This window comes from Oncorhynchus mykiss, chromosome 26, assembly GCF_057628025.1.
Source record: "Oncorhynchus mykiss isolate SJ-2025 chromosome 26, ASM5762802v1, whole genome shotgun sequence".
Lineage (NCBI taxonomy): Eukaryota > Metazoa > Chordata > Actinopteri > Salmoniformes > Salmonidae > Oncorhynchus > Oncorhynchus mykiss.
In genome coordinates this window covers 1,270,018-1,282,817 of record NC_143047.1, presented here as the reverse complement: position 1 = coordinate 1,282,817, position 12,800 = coordinate 1,270,018, and the positions used below count along the sequence as shown (strand labels likewise).

At 38.6% G+C, this 12,800-nt stretch overlaps 1 protein-coding gene across 1 annotated transcript; it reads left to right on the top strand.

Moving 5' to 3' along the window:
- Window positions 1-2,434: 2,434 nt before the first annotated feature.
- Window positions 2,435-7,357, top strand: fut9a (fucosyltransferase 9a). Its single transcript, XM_021585684.3, has 2 exons — window positions 2,435-2,573; window positions 3,698-7,357. Exon 2 carries the CDS (start codon window positions 3,706-3,708, stop codon window positions 4,792-4,794), a length of 1,089 nt encoding a protein of 362 aa, XP_021441359.1. The 5' UTR covers window positions 2,435-2,573; window positions 3,698-3,705; the 3' UTR covers window positions 4,795-7,357.
- The last annotated feature ends 5,443 nt before the right edge of the window (window positions 7,358-12,800 follow it).

The window sequence follows — 12,800 nt, the reverse complement described above, 5'->3', positions numbered from 1 at the left end:
TAAAATAAAATAAAATCAGCAATCTACACACAATACCCCATAATGGCAAAGTGAAAATAGGTTTGTATAAATTTTAGCAAATGTATTCAAAATAAATAACAGAAATACCTTATTTACATACGTATTCAGACCCTTTGCTATGAGATGTCAAATTGAGCACAGGTGCATCCTGTTTCCATTGATCATCCTTGAGATGTTTCTACAACTTGATTGGAGTCCACCTGTGGTAAATTAAATTGGTTGTATATGATTTGGAAAGGCACACATCTGTCTATATAAGGCCCCACAGTTGGCAGTTCATGTGAGAGCAAAAAAAAAACAAGCCGTGAGGTGGAAGGAATTGTCCGTTAATCTCTGAGAAAGGATTGTGTCGAGGCAGAGATCTGGGGAAGGGTACCAAAAAATGTCTGCAGCAATGAAGGACTCCACCATTCTTGAATGGAAGAAGTTTGGAACCATCAAGGCTCTTCCTAGAGCTGGCCGCCTGCCCAAACTGAGCAATCGAGGGAGAAGGGCCTTGGTCAGGGAGGTGACCAAGAACCTGATGGTTACTCTGGCAGAGCTCTAGAGTTGCTCTGTGGAGATGGGAGAACCTTCCAGAAGGACAACCATGTCTGCAGCACTCCACCGATCAGGCCTTTATGGTAGTGTGGCCAGACTGAAGCCATTCCTTAGTAAAAGGCACATGATGGTCCGCTTGGAGTTTGCCAATAGGCACATAAAGACTCTCAGACCATGAGAAACATGAGTCTCTGGTCTGATGAAACCAAGATTGAACTGCCAAGTGTCACGTCTGGAGGAAACCTGGCACCATCCCTATGGTGAAGCATGGTGGTGGCAGCATCATGCTGTGTGGATGTCTTTCAGTGACAGGGACTAGGAGACTATTCAGGATTGAGGCAAAGATGAATGAAGGAAGGTTCAGAGAGTTCCTTGATGAAAACCTGCTCCAGAGCACTCAGGACCTGGGCACTCAGGACCTACTGGGGTGAAGGTTAACCTTCCAACAGGACAACAACCCTAAGAACACAGCCAAGACAACACAGGAGTGGCTTCGGGACAAGTCTCTGAATGTCCTTAAGGGTCCGAGCCAGAGCCCGGACTTGAACCTGATCGGACATCTCTGGAGAGACCTGAAAATAGCTGTGCAGGAACGCTACCCATCCAACCTGACAGAGCTTGAAAGGATCTGCAGAGAAGAATGGGAGACACTCCCCAAATACAGTTGTGCAAAGAAGACGTGAGGCTGTAATCACTGCCAAAGGTTCTTCAGCAAAGTACTGAGTAAAAACAGTTTTTGCTTTTTCATTATGGGTACTGTGCTTAGATTTAAATAGCCCACCCAATTTACCTACCTCATCCCCATCCCAATACTGTTTATATTTATTTACTTTTCTGCTCTTTTTCACACCAGTATCTCTACCTGTACATGACCATCTGATCATTTATCCCTCCAGTGTTAATCTGCAAAATTGTAATTATTCGCCTACCTCCTCATGCCTTTTGCACACAATGTATATAGACGTATTTTTTTTTCTACTGTGTTATTGAATTGTTAATTGTTTACTCCATCTGTTCACACTGCTATGCTTTATCTTGGCCAGGTCGCAGTTGTAAATGAGAACTTGTTCTCAACTAGCCTACCTGGTTAAATAAAGGTGAAATAAAAATAAAATAAAAAAGATTGATGAGAGAAAAAAACAATTTAAAATATTTTAGAATAAGGCTGTAACCTAGCAAAATGTGGGAAAAGTCAAGGGGTCTGAATATTTTCCATAGGCACTGTAACTGTTTCAGTTTTAACCATGTTTTGAGGCTTTACAGTGTTTTTTTCTCACATTTACATTGTTTTCAAACATTGGTGTAAACAAGCTTATATTGCAGGTTCTGATGGGGTATGACAGTTGAACTAAGCTGATGAGGCATATAAGTTATATATTCTTTAAGAATCAATTAATATATATAATTAATTTACAAGTCCAAAAATGAATATAGCAATTCAATATTTGCACTTTAAATGGGCAATCTGAGATTGCTACAAAAACAAGCTTATATTTGAAGCAACACACATTATCCCTTTAAAGCTAGGATACTTAGTTGCTATCCATTCTTGTACTTATAAATTAATGATCTACCCATTGATTCTTGAAGAATATATAATGTATACATGCCTCATCAGCTTAGTTCATCTGCCATACCTCATCTGAACTCAAAATATAAGCTTGTTTTACTCTGTTTGTAAACAATGTGATTGTAAACAAACACTGTATAGCCTCAAAACATGGTTAAAACTGAAACAGTTAGTTAGGGTGCCTTCGGATACTCCCTTTTAACAAACTATTGTAACCCCACTTGTTCTTTTTTTCTTAAGGATACATCAATGAGATGACCTGGGAACTCAACATCAGACCAAAATCACTAGATGACTAAGGACCTTATTCCAACTGTGTGCAGCCATACCTCATTCAAACACTACTTCAAACACTACTACTGAGCCAATGTAGAACCTGCCCCTTCAGAATTCCATGACTTTTTTCCTTGCCTGGATTTCAGCACAAAGTCAAATCTACCAGGTGTGGAATAGTTCTTTTTTTCTTTGATACTTTTGAACTAATAGTAAAATGATTTAATGCAGATTCAATGTTACATTACCTTTTTAGATATGTACTTCTCAGTGCAAATTAGAATTATAAGACTGCTAGGGAGAGACGATGCTTTTTTACCAATCGCAAACTAGCCCAACCCACTTGGCACAGATGTCAGTTCAATGTCTAATGTTGATTAACATTTGGTTGAGATGTCAACTAATGTGAAATCAACCAAACATTTCACCATGTCAGTGGATTTAGGTTCTAAGTTGGGTGAAAAAGACAAAATTCCCTTACATTGATTACTTTTTGTTAATCCAAACCGTTTTTCATGTTGATTCAACGTCATCAGATTACATTTTTTTTTTTATGAAATGGCGCAGAAACAATGTTAATGCAACCAATCTTTGCCCAGTGGGAAGCACTGTACTTTAAAAAGCTTCTACGTCTTTCTGTCTTTATTCAAACCACACTGCACGACATGGTACAAGTTAAGAAAGAGGGCTGTTAGTAGTATTTGTGGACGTGGTCTCTCAACTTTGACAGAGAAGTTTAGACTTGAGGTATGTAAGACAGCTGCTTCTCACAATCATCTGAGAAGATATTATAAATCATCACCATACTCGGTTCACAGCAGAGCAGACTTTCATAGGCCCTGTACCTTTTGCACCATAGTTTGTTTATGTTTATATCCATTGGTTATTGCAGGTATTCGAAAGGCACACTTGATTTACCTTGCCCAGTGAAGATACACATTTGGAGCCATTTTATCGGCCCCTAGTTGAATCTCTGCCTACTCTGCAAACCGGGCGAGCTAATCTAGTGTGCCCATTCACAAATTGCCTCAACACACTTCTCACACTGCACGAGCCACAACAAAAATGTTTGCCAAACAGTTCATTGAACGTGACAAGAGAATGTAAAAGCTATTGTTTAACATTGTTGGCCCCATCGTACTGTATAAGGCAAGGACAGACACTTACAAACAATCTCAAACTTGTGTCATCATTCCTCTCTTCCTCTTATTCACTGGAAAGAGTCATTCTGATTAAATAAGGAATTCATAGATTTATTGAGTTTAATTTTTGTTTTTTTACGTATCTTTATAGGACAGAGTATGCCATCTGCACCTTTCCACAGAATTCTACGACCCCTTCTAGTTGGCACCTTCCTACTGGGCTGTTTTGTGACTCTGTTTTTGATGTACTTTAAACCGTCTACTAGCTGGCTATCAGGTCCCGTAGAGTCAACAGCATCCACAATCCGAGTTAAAAACCTCTTCTCCGCCAAGAGTGACAAAAACCTGACCACTGTACTCATCTGGCTCTGGCCCTTTGGACAGACCTATGACCTGGGTGTCTGCAGCTCTCTGTTCAACATTGAAGGCTGTTTCATCACAGCAGATCGGAACCTATATAATAAGTCAGATGGTGTCGTCATACATCACAGGGATATCTGTACTGATCTCTCCAACCTGCCCCCCCTTCAGCGTCCCTCCTTCCAAAAGTGGATATGGATGAATCTAGAGTCACCATCTCACTCCTCTCAGCTGCCCGGTATCGAAAACCTGTTCAATTTAACTCTGAACTATCGCCAGGATGCTGATATCGAAGTGCCTTATGGGTCGATCGTGACGGCCCAAGGGGACGAGGATTTCGTGCCTCCGAGCAAAAGCAAATTGATCTGCTGGATTGTCAGCAACTGGAACCCGGATCATGTGCGAGTGAAGTACTACAACGAGCTATACAAACACATTGAGGTTCGCGCTTACGGACAAGCCTTTGGGGAGTACATTGCGGATCAAGACTACTTTCCTACCATCGCCAGTTGTAAATTCTACTTGGCATTTGAGAACTCAATTCACAAAGACTACATCACAGAGAAACTGTATAACCCACTCTCTGTAGGGACGGTGCCTGTGGTTTTAGGCCCGCCAAGACAGAACTATGAGAACTTTGTCCAGGGGGATGCTTTTATCCATGTGGATGACTTCACCTCTCCCAAAGAGTTGGCTGACTATCTCCTGCTCTTGGACAAAAATGAGGAAATGTACCTCAGGTACTTTGAGTGGCGACGGCACTTTAAGGTGAAAAAGGCATACTTCTGGGCCGAACACACATGCCTCGCTTGTGATTATCTCAGAAGGCACAAAGAGTACAAGGCATTCAATAACCTCGATAAATGGTATTGGGGTGGAACACCTTGAAGGCCCAAGAAATTGTTGTTTTGCTGTTGGAGGCATTGCTTGAAAAATATCTTTAGTCATGGACAATGCTTCAACATGTTTTTCTCAGTGGTTACAGGGGCCCAAATTAGCCATTCCCTTTTTTTATTTTGTTACCAGCCAGATTTGCTCAGCCTTACTTTTGTCTATTGCATTTTCATTCAATCATGTATTTATGTTGTAGTCATTTGCAATGCATTTAATATTTGTTTTATAAAATAACACTTTTATATTTAATCTCTGAACGTGACCACATTTGCTGCTATGTGTTTTTTTATGATGTACTGTAACTTGGGAATCAAGCTGACATGCCACATCTTTCATCTGGCAGTATACACAATATTGTGGTGTTGAAATTGTAGTTTTTGTAATTGTAACTAGTATTTTTTTTTCCTTTTTTTCTGTGGAATGTTCATGTTGAATTTGTTGTCCTCAGGGCACTATTGAAAATGAGTCACTGGTCTCAATGGGCTCCCAAGATTAAATGAAAGTTAAATAAATAAAAAATAAAAAATTCAGTAAGTAATTGAAGAAATAGTTGTTTCAATTAAAATATTTATGTACTATTTATTGAATTGCGACAGTGTATGATAAAATACCATCTAAAATTCGTGATACAGTCATCTATGCAGTGTTTACTGAACTTCAAATGTAAAAGTAGTTCAGTTTTGTTATCTACTGTATATTGTACATGTGTGTTTTTGAGAAATCACCCTCAATTTATTTTTGCAAGGTTGCATTTGCAAAACAAATGGATAGTCATCTTTGATCGTGTATGTACAGTAACACATTGTAGAAAGAAGGAAAGATAACAAAAAAATACTGACAAAGTGTGTCAGGGGAGAATAGTGAACTTATTATGCTAATAGTGGTTTCTTAGTGGGCATTATCACATTAAATGCATTGCAGTTCTTTAAAATGCCCCAAGCTCAGTTTTCATACCATGCTGTGTAAATGCTAATTTTGTCAACATTTTCTCCACTGAACAATGCATCTAAACAGCTCTCAGCATGATGGTTGAATCGGTAACACTTTATTTGAACTGTACATAATAAGAGTCATAATATAACAAACATTTCTGAAGTAGTTATAACAAGTGTTATGAGAACAGTTAATGCCACTTGCAATTTTCAGTTGTTGACACCTATCAAGACTACATAAATGTGTCATAACCATGAGAAATGTTGTGACAGTTTTTCCTAAAGGGTAACATTACCTTAATGAAGTAAACTATTCACAATTTCATTAGTTTAATATTGTCATAACATTATCCTACCAGCCACTAACCTTTCATTACATTTTTTCTATAATCTATGATATTGGCCTATTACACTTAGCGCCATTTAGCACTTTCATCAAGTCTAAGCACTTCACATTTCCAGTAAAAGCTCTCTGACCTCATCCACCTGCAATGTGTAACACCCATCTGGATCATGCACAGCAGCAGTGGAGAGATAAGACGTGAATGTGCCAATTGGAATTAGGGTATGATTAGGTGCTGGGATATAACGCGTATTAATGATCACTTTACTGTAACTGCAGATACCTTACATAATTATATCATAATTCACCAAAATAAACATAAGGAGTGTCATTTTATTAAATTTTTTACACTTCTGTTTATAACACAATGCCAGGTTACCTACACTACAGCTAACCATTTTAGCCTTGATGTGTAAGTGACAAACTTATGTTAATAATACCTGTCAGTATGTCATGTTTACGACAATATTATGATGCTGGTATGTTGTAGCTACAGTTCAAATACAGTGTAGGGACACTTTCTTTGAAGGTTGAATACATGAAGCATTCTTATCAGCACATATAAACTATTCATAACACACCCATGAAATCAGTAACATCAAAGACCTTAAGAATACATTCAATAAGCATACAGTAATATTATTTGTCATTAGTGACGTTTAAATGTGAAAATAAAAGTCCTATGAACCGACAGATTTTGGGCAGAACAAAAAAACAATTTATTCCCTTATGTTACTTTATTGGTTCTGAAATACTGTTTATTTTTGTACTATTTCCATTTTGTGTATCACTATGCATGTTGTGTTATCATTGATACTTTTAGGTTACTTTTAAATTAATTTCCAAAATGTATAGCCAGATAGATTCACACAATCTATAGATTGTATGAAAACTTGTCACAATGACCATCAAAGATATGAACCACAGAGTTAGACTGACCGGTCAACCGAATGGGCAATATAACTTCTGTAGACTACATTTAAATTGTATTTTATTTTATTTAACCTTTATTTAAATCAAACATAACTGTTGCTTACATGTTCTAAAAATACATCAGATATTTATAGTATCTGGCTATATGGTTGGAAAACACATGTAACATGCAATCAATGTTAATTAAGGTAATAATAATAAATGTTTGAGAAGGTGAATTTAAAAGTTAAGGACATTTCAGTGTTCCGAACTACCTCCATTCCTGACATTTTCGTATCTCTGTGTTCCTACTGTAGATGCTTTATGAATGAATACACTATGAAGAACTTTATAAATGTTACTTACACCTTCATGGATGTGTTATGAATTTGTATTATTATGTTGTTGTGAATGCTTTATGTATCAGTAACGAACTTCCCTGTGCTTGCCTAGCTGTGCCACTTCCACCTGCTCCAGCACACCCCGAGACCATAACCTTGGACCTCTGCCTCGCAAACACACGTGCTCGCCCTCTTGAAACACATTTAATTAGCTGCGCCACCAAAAAGGTACCAATGCAATGGTGCAGGTGGTGGTTTCAAGCTCGATTCAGTCCGTATAGCGGAGGAGCCGCGGTATAGAGCGATTGAAATTTAAAGGTAATTTTCCGATTGAGCTAACATATGCAGCAGCGTCTGTCGTGAATGCAGTCTCCGCAAACACGGGAACGTTGCATTTCAATTATAATCGCACTATACCGGGGATATTCTGCTATACAGATTGAATCAAAACCTTTGTTTAACCAATTCAATTTGGTTATATATGTAACCTTCAAAGAAAGTAACCTAAATAGTTGCTGTTGAGTCTTAACGCAAAACGTATGTAAGACTTTCAAAATATATTTTATGCAAGATTAGTTTGTACCTGGTGAAAATACTCAACTTTCAGGTTGTTTTCATTTTGTTGTATTTACTGTGAGTGGGACCATTAGTGTAAAGAGGATGATTATAAATATTTGTTATATAGACAATAAAAAAAACAATCAGTCTATGTGTATAAACTGAAAGGTTATTTTAATAAGGTGGTGTAAGGGACAAGGACACAACATAAAGCATGTCGCCCGTGTGCAGCGGGCAGCCGCCCTATAGCCTCTGACCACAGGACATCGGCTGTCATTTTCTTTCCAAACGATTCTTCATGTTGAAACGTCAACTTTCGTTGACACCCAGAAGATCTACTGCACACGACTGACGTTCGTAATGATGTGTCCCATCCTCAAAACTAGTACACTGACATGTAGACGAGCAGAATTCTGTAACTTTCTTTTTAAAAACACCCCACAGCTCTACCATTAATTAAATAACGTAGAAAGATTTTAGAACAACAGTCTTCAACAGTCTTGATTGAATGGCATTTTTTCTCCCACTGTTCCAGGCTGTGATTGGTTGATACTGCCCGGGACATAGCCTAGTTCCAAATACTGAATCAGCCCAGCGCCAGCGGTGCATTATAGCCTTCTGCCAGTCAAGGGAGAGCTGCACAGACCATAGCTAAGTCAATCAGTCTACCTACCGTAGATAATATTGTGGGCAGCTGTAATATCTAGGCTAACCTTGGTTGGACTGTATTTATACTCACACTAAATTAGCTAGCTACTAATGGACTAGCTAAGCTTTGATAACAAATTGCTAACACACATTTTCACCAGCTGCACAAAGTGAGTAGTGTCCTGTGAGTAGACCAACTCTGCTTTGACAACAACAGCTAGCTAGCTAGCTAGTTGATTAATTTGCTGAGGTAGGTAATAATACCTATATTGCTAGTCTAAAAAACAATAGCACATAGCCTATTAGGGTCAGCAAACCATAACATTTTTACAGCCACAGCCAAAGATTTCAGCTAATAAAAAGCTTGCCTTCAGCTCAGCCACTGGCATTGTCTTGCTTTGATCTTCTGGCTATGTCAACTAATCCTATTCTCAAATTATGAAATAAAATGCATTCAATCAAGACCGTCAAATGGCATTCTAAACACTTTTGAATAATGTGTATATATTTTTAATGTTTCAGTCTCGTTTTAACTTTCAAGTGTTGCCAGCTTTGAATAATGATTTGTGCTTCAAAGCAGCTTTATGAATGAGGGGTAAAGAAAAGAGACACTTATACCGGAGAGCCAGCGTTGAAGACAACAGTAATACTGTTTTGGAAAGGCCGTTTTTCTTCAAGTGAGGCAATTATACAAAAGAGAATGCAGACAGTTTTTCTTTTATCCTGTTGACATGACCTAATTTCAACCCTCCTGTTGACATTTTGCAGCGATATATCTTTTATTCACACATAAATGTATGACTCATTGGCTGTCTCAAATGGAGCTATTGTGAGTTCATGAACTGTCCCAGAATATGACTATGAAACTTCCAGGTATGGTTTCATATTGTACAGTTTCACTTCATGTATGAAACAGAGGTTTCTTGTTAAGTGTGATCTGTTGCAACAGGTTTGTTCTCTTGTTGTCTGAACTTTCTTTGTTCTTTGCACAAACATGTCAATTCTTTTTTTCTGTGAGTAAGTACATTAGGAGAGTGGCTTAGGATGTGTTTTTTATTCGAGTTGGTGCAAAGTTGGTGTCCATGGACATTATCTCGGCATGAAGTGCATTCTTCATGTTTTGCTGAATCTTAATTGGGCAATGACGTTTCTGCCAGTTTACTGAAAGAGATGTTGAATCGATCATTGTTAGGTTTTTGCCAAATCATTGTATTTTGCCAATGTGTATAACTGTAGATGTCTGGTATTGTCAAGAAAATAAAGACATTTAAAAAAGAGCATACGTTTTAGGGTTAGTATACATACATATCCATATAGATTGGAAGACACAATGTCCCTATTTACTAAGTTTAATCTTCATACGGTTTCACTAAGAAACATAAGGCTCTATTCAATCTGTATCTTTGAAGCTAGTTCCGACGGACATTTTCGCTTATAAATTGATCTGTGGGTACCCTAGATCGAAATGGCTTGCATTGAGCGATAGCCCTGGTTCACACGGACACAGTAGTACTGTAATTTGTCTGAGCCTCTGTGACATAGGATGTGAAATCTGAAACCACTTCAAGCTGGGGATGTCCCTTCTACTATTTAATTCAGTCTTCCGACTGTCCATCAACTCCTGGCTGAACCCTAAGTTACAGCCTGGGACAAAGCACATGCCTGCAATTGTTACATCAGAGCGCAACAGTAGATAGTTGTTTCAAACAAAAAAACATGTCCTGTTTGTCATAGATGGACAATATTAATATGATATGAAAAACTAGTTCCTAACAAGTTCAGGGAGCCAAGCTAGAGCTCTGTGCGACGTTTACAGCGATGGGGGCAGACGTTTTGGTCAAGAGAGGCCTTTAGAAAATTAGCACATTTTCTCTAGCACTAAACATACAAATATGTATTTTACAGTTATAAGGAAGGTGAAATGTTATAGTTAGTTGTTTTATAATTTGATTATGTTATATGTAGCTATTTAAATTATTATCCAAAATTATTCCAACCAATACAATGTGATATACAGCACCAGTCAAACGTTTGGACACACCTACCCCATTCAAGTTTTTTTATTTTTATTTTAAAACTATTTTCTACATTGTAGAATAATAGTGAAGATATACATACTATGAAATAACACATATGGAATGATGTAGTAACCAAAAAAGTGTAAACAAATCAAAATATATATATTTTTCAAAGTAGCCACCCTTTGCACCCTCTTGGCATTCTCTTAACCAGCTTAATGAGGTAGGTCACCTGGAATGCATTTCAATTAACAGATGTGCCTTGTTAAAAGTACATTTTTGGAATTTCTTCCCTTCTTAATGCATTTGAGCCAATCAGTTGTGTTGTGACAAGATACACAAGATACCCCTATTCGGTAAAAGACCAAGTCTATATTATGGCAAGAACAACTCAAATAAGCAAAGAGAAACGAAAGTCCATCATTACTTTAAGACATCAAGGTCAGTCAATACGGAATATTTAAAGAAGTTTGAAAGTTTCTTCAAGTGCAGTATAAAAACCATAAAGCGCTATTATGAAACTGGCTCTCATGAGGACTGCCACAGGAAAGGAAGACCCAGAGTTACTTTAGAGTTCATTAGAGTTACCAGCCTCAGAAATCGGCAATTAACTGCACCTCAGATTGCACCTCACAGAGTTCAAATAACATACACATCTCAACATCAACTGTTAAGAGGAAACTGCATGAATCAGGCCTTCATGGTCGAATTGCAGCAAAGAAACCACTACTAAAGGACACCAATGAGAAAAAGAGACTTCCTTGGGCCAAGAAACATGAGCAATGGACATTAGACCAGTGGAAATTTGTCCTTTGGTCCAAATTTGAGATTTTTGGTTCCAACCGCTGTGTCTTTGTGAGATGCAGAGTAGGTGAACGGATGTTCTCCGCATGTGTGGTTCCCAACGTGAAGCACGTAGGAGGAGGTGTGATGGTGTGGGGGTGCTTTTCTGGTGAGACTCTGTGATTTATTTAGAATTCAAGGCACACTTAACCAGCATGGCTACCACAGCATTCTGCAGCGATACGCCATCCCATCTGGTTTACGCTTAGTGGGACTATCATTAGTTTTTCAACAGGACAATGGCCCAACACACCTCCAGGCTGTGTAAGGGCTATTTGACCAAGAAGGAGAGTGATGGACTGCTGCATCAGTTGAACTGGCCTCCACAATCACCTGACCTCAACCCAACTGAGATGGTTTGGGATGGGTAAGAGTGAAGGAAAAGCAGCCAACAAGTGCTCAGCATATGTGGGAACTCCTTCAAGACTATTGGAAAAGCATTCCAATGTGAAGATGGTTGAGAGAATGCCAAGAGTGTGCAAAGCTGTCATCATGAAGTATATTTAGATTTGTTTTGACTAATTCTTATTTAGAATAACGGCCTACCCCGGACGTTGCTGGGCCAATTGTGCGCAGCCCTGTGGGACTCCCAATCACTGCCAGATGTGATGCAGCCTGGATTCAAACCAGGGACTGTAGTGATGTATCTTGCACTGAGATGCAGTACCTTAGACTGCTGCGCCACTCAGGAGCTAATGCTAACTGTTAAGGCTAACTGCCTTAATTTTTCCAGGAAGAGTAACTGCTACCTTGGCACCAGCTAATGGGGATCCATAATAAATACAAATTCAAACAGTGGACTAATGAAGAAAATACTAAAATACAATGAGTGTATGAAACATTAAGAACACCTGCTCTTTCCATGACGTATAGACTAACCAGGTGAATCCGGTGAAAGCTATGATCTCATATTGATGGTAAATCAGGGTTTTTAAGTATTGAGACAATTGAGACATGGATTGTGTATGTGTGACATTCAGAGGGTGAATGGGCAAGGCAAATATTTAAGTGCCTTTGAACGGAGTATGGTAGTAGGTGCCAGGCGCAACGGTTTGTGTCAAGAACTGCAACGCTGCTGGGTTTTTCAGGCTCAAAAGCTTCCCGTGTGTATCAAGAATAGTCTACCACCCAAAGGAAATCCAGCCATCTTGACACAACTGTGGCAAACATTGGAGTCAACATGGGCCAGCATCCCAGTGGAATGCTTTCGACACCTTGTAGAGTCCATGCCCTGACAAATTGAGACTGTTCTGAGGGCAAAAGGGGTGTGCAACACAATATTAGGAAGGTGTTCTTAATGTTTTGTACACTCAATGTATGTTTTTGTTGAGTAAAATATCCCTTTAATGTGAAATATTAGGTGTTCGACTGCATTTAGACTTTTTTGTAATTGTCTCTTGTCAAA

Coding starts and splice junctions, on each gene's coding strand:
- fut9a (XM_021585684.3), top strand. CDS start 3,706: ATGCCATCTGCACCTTTCCACAGAATTCTACGACCCCTTCTAGTTGGC.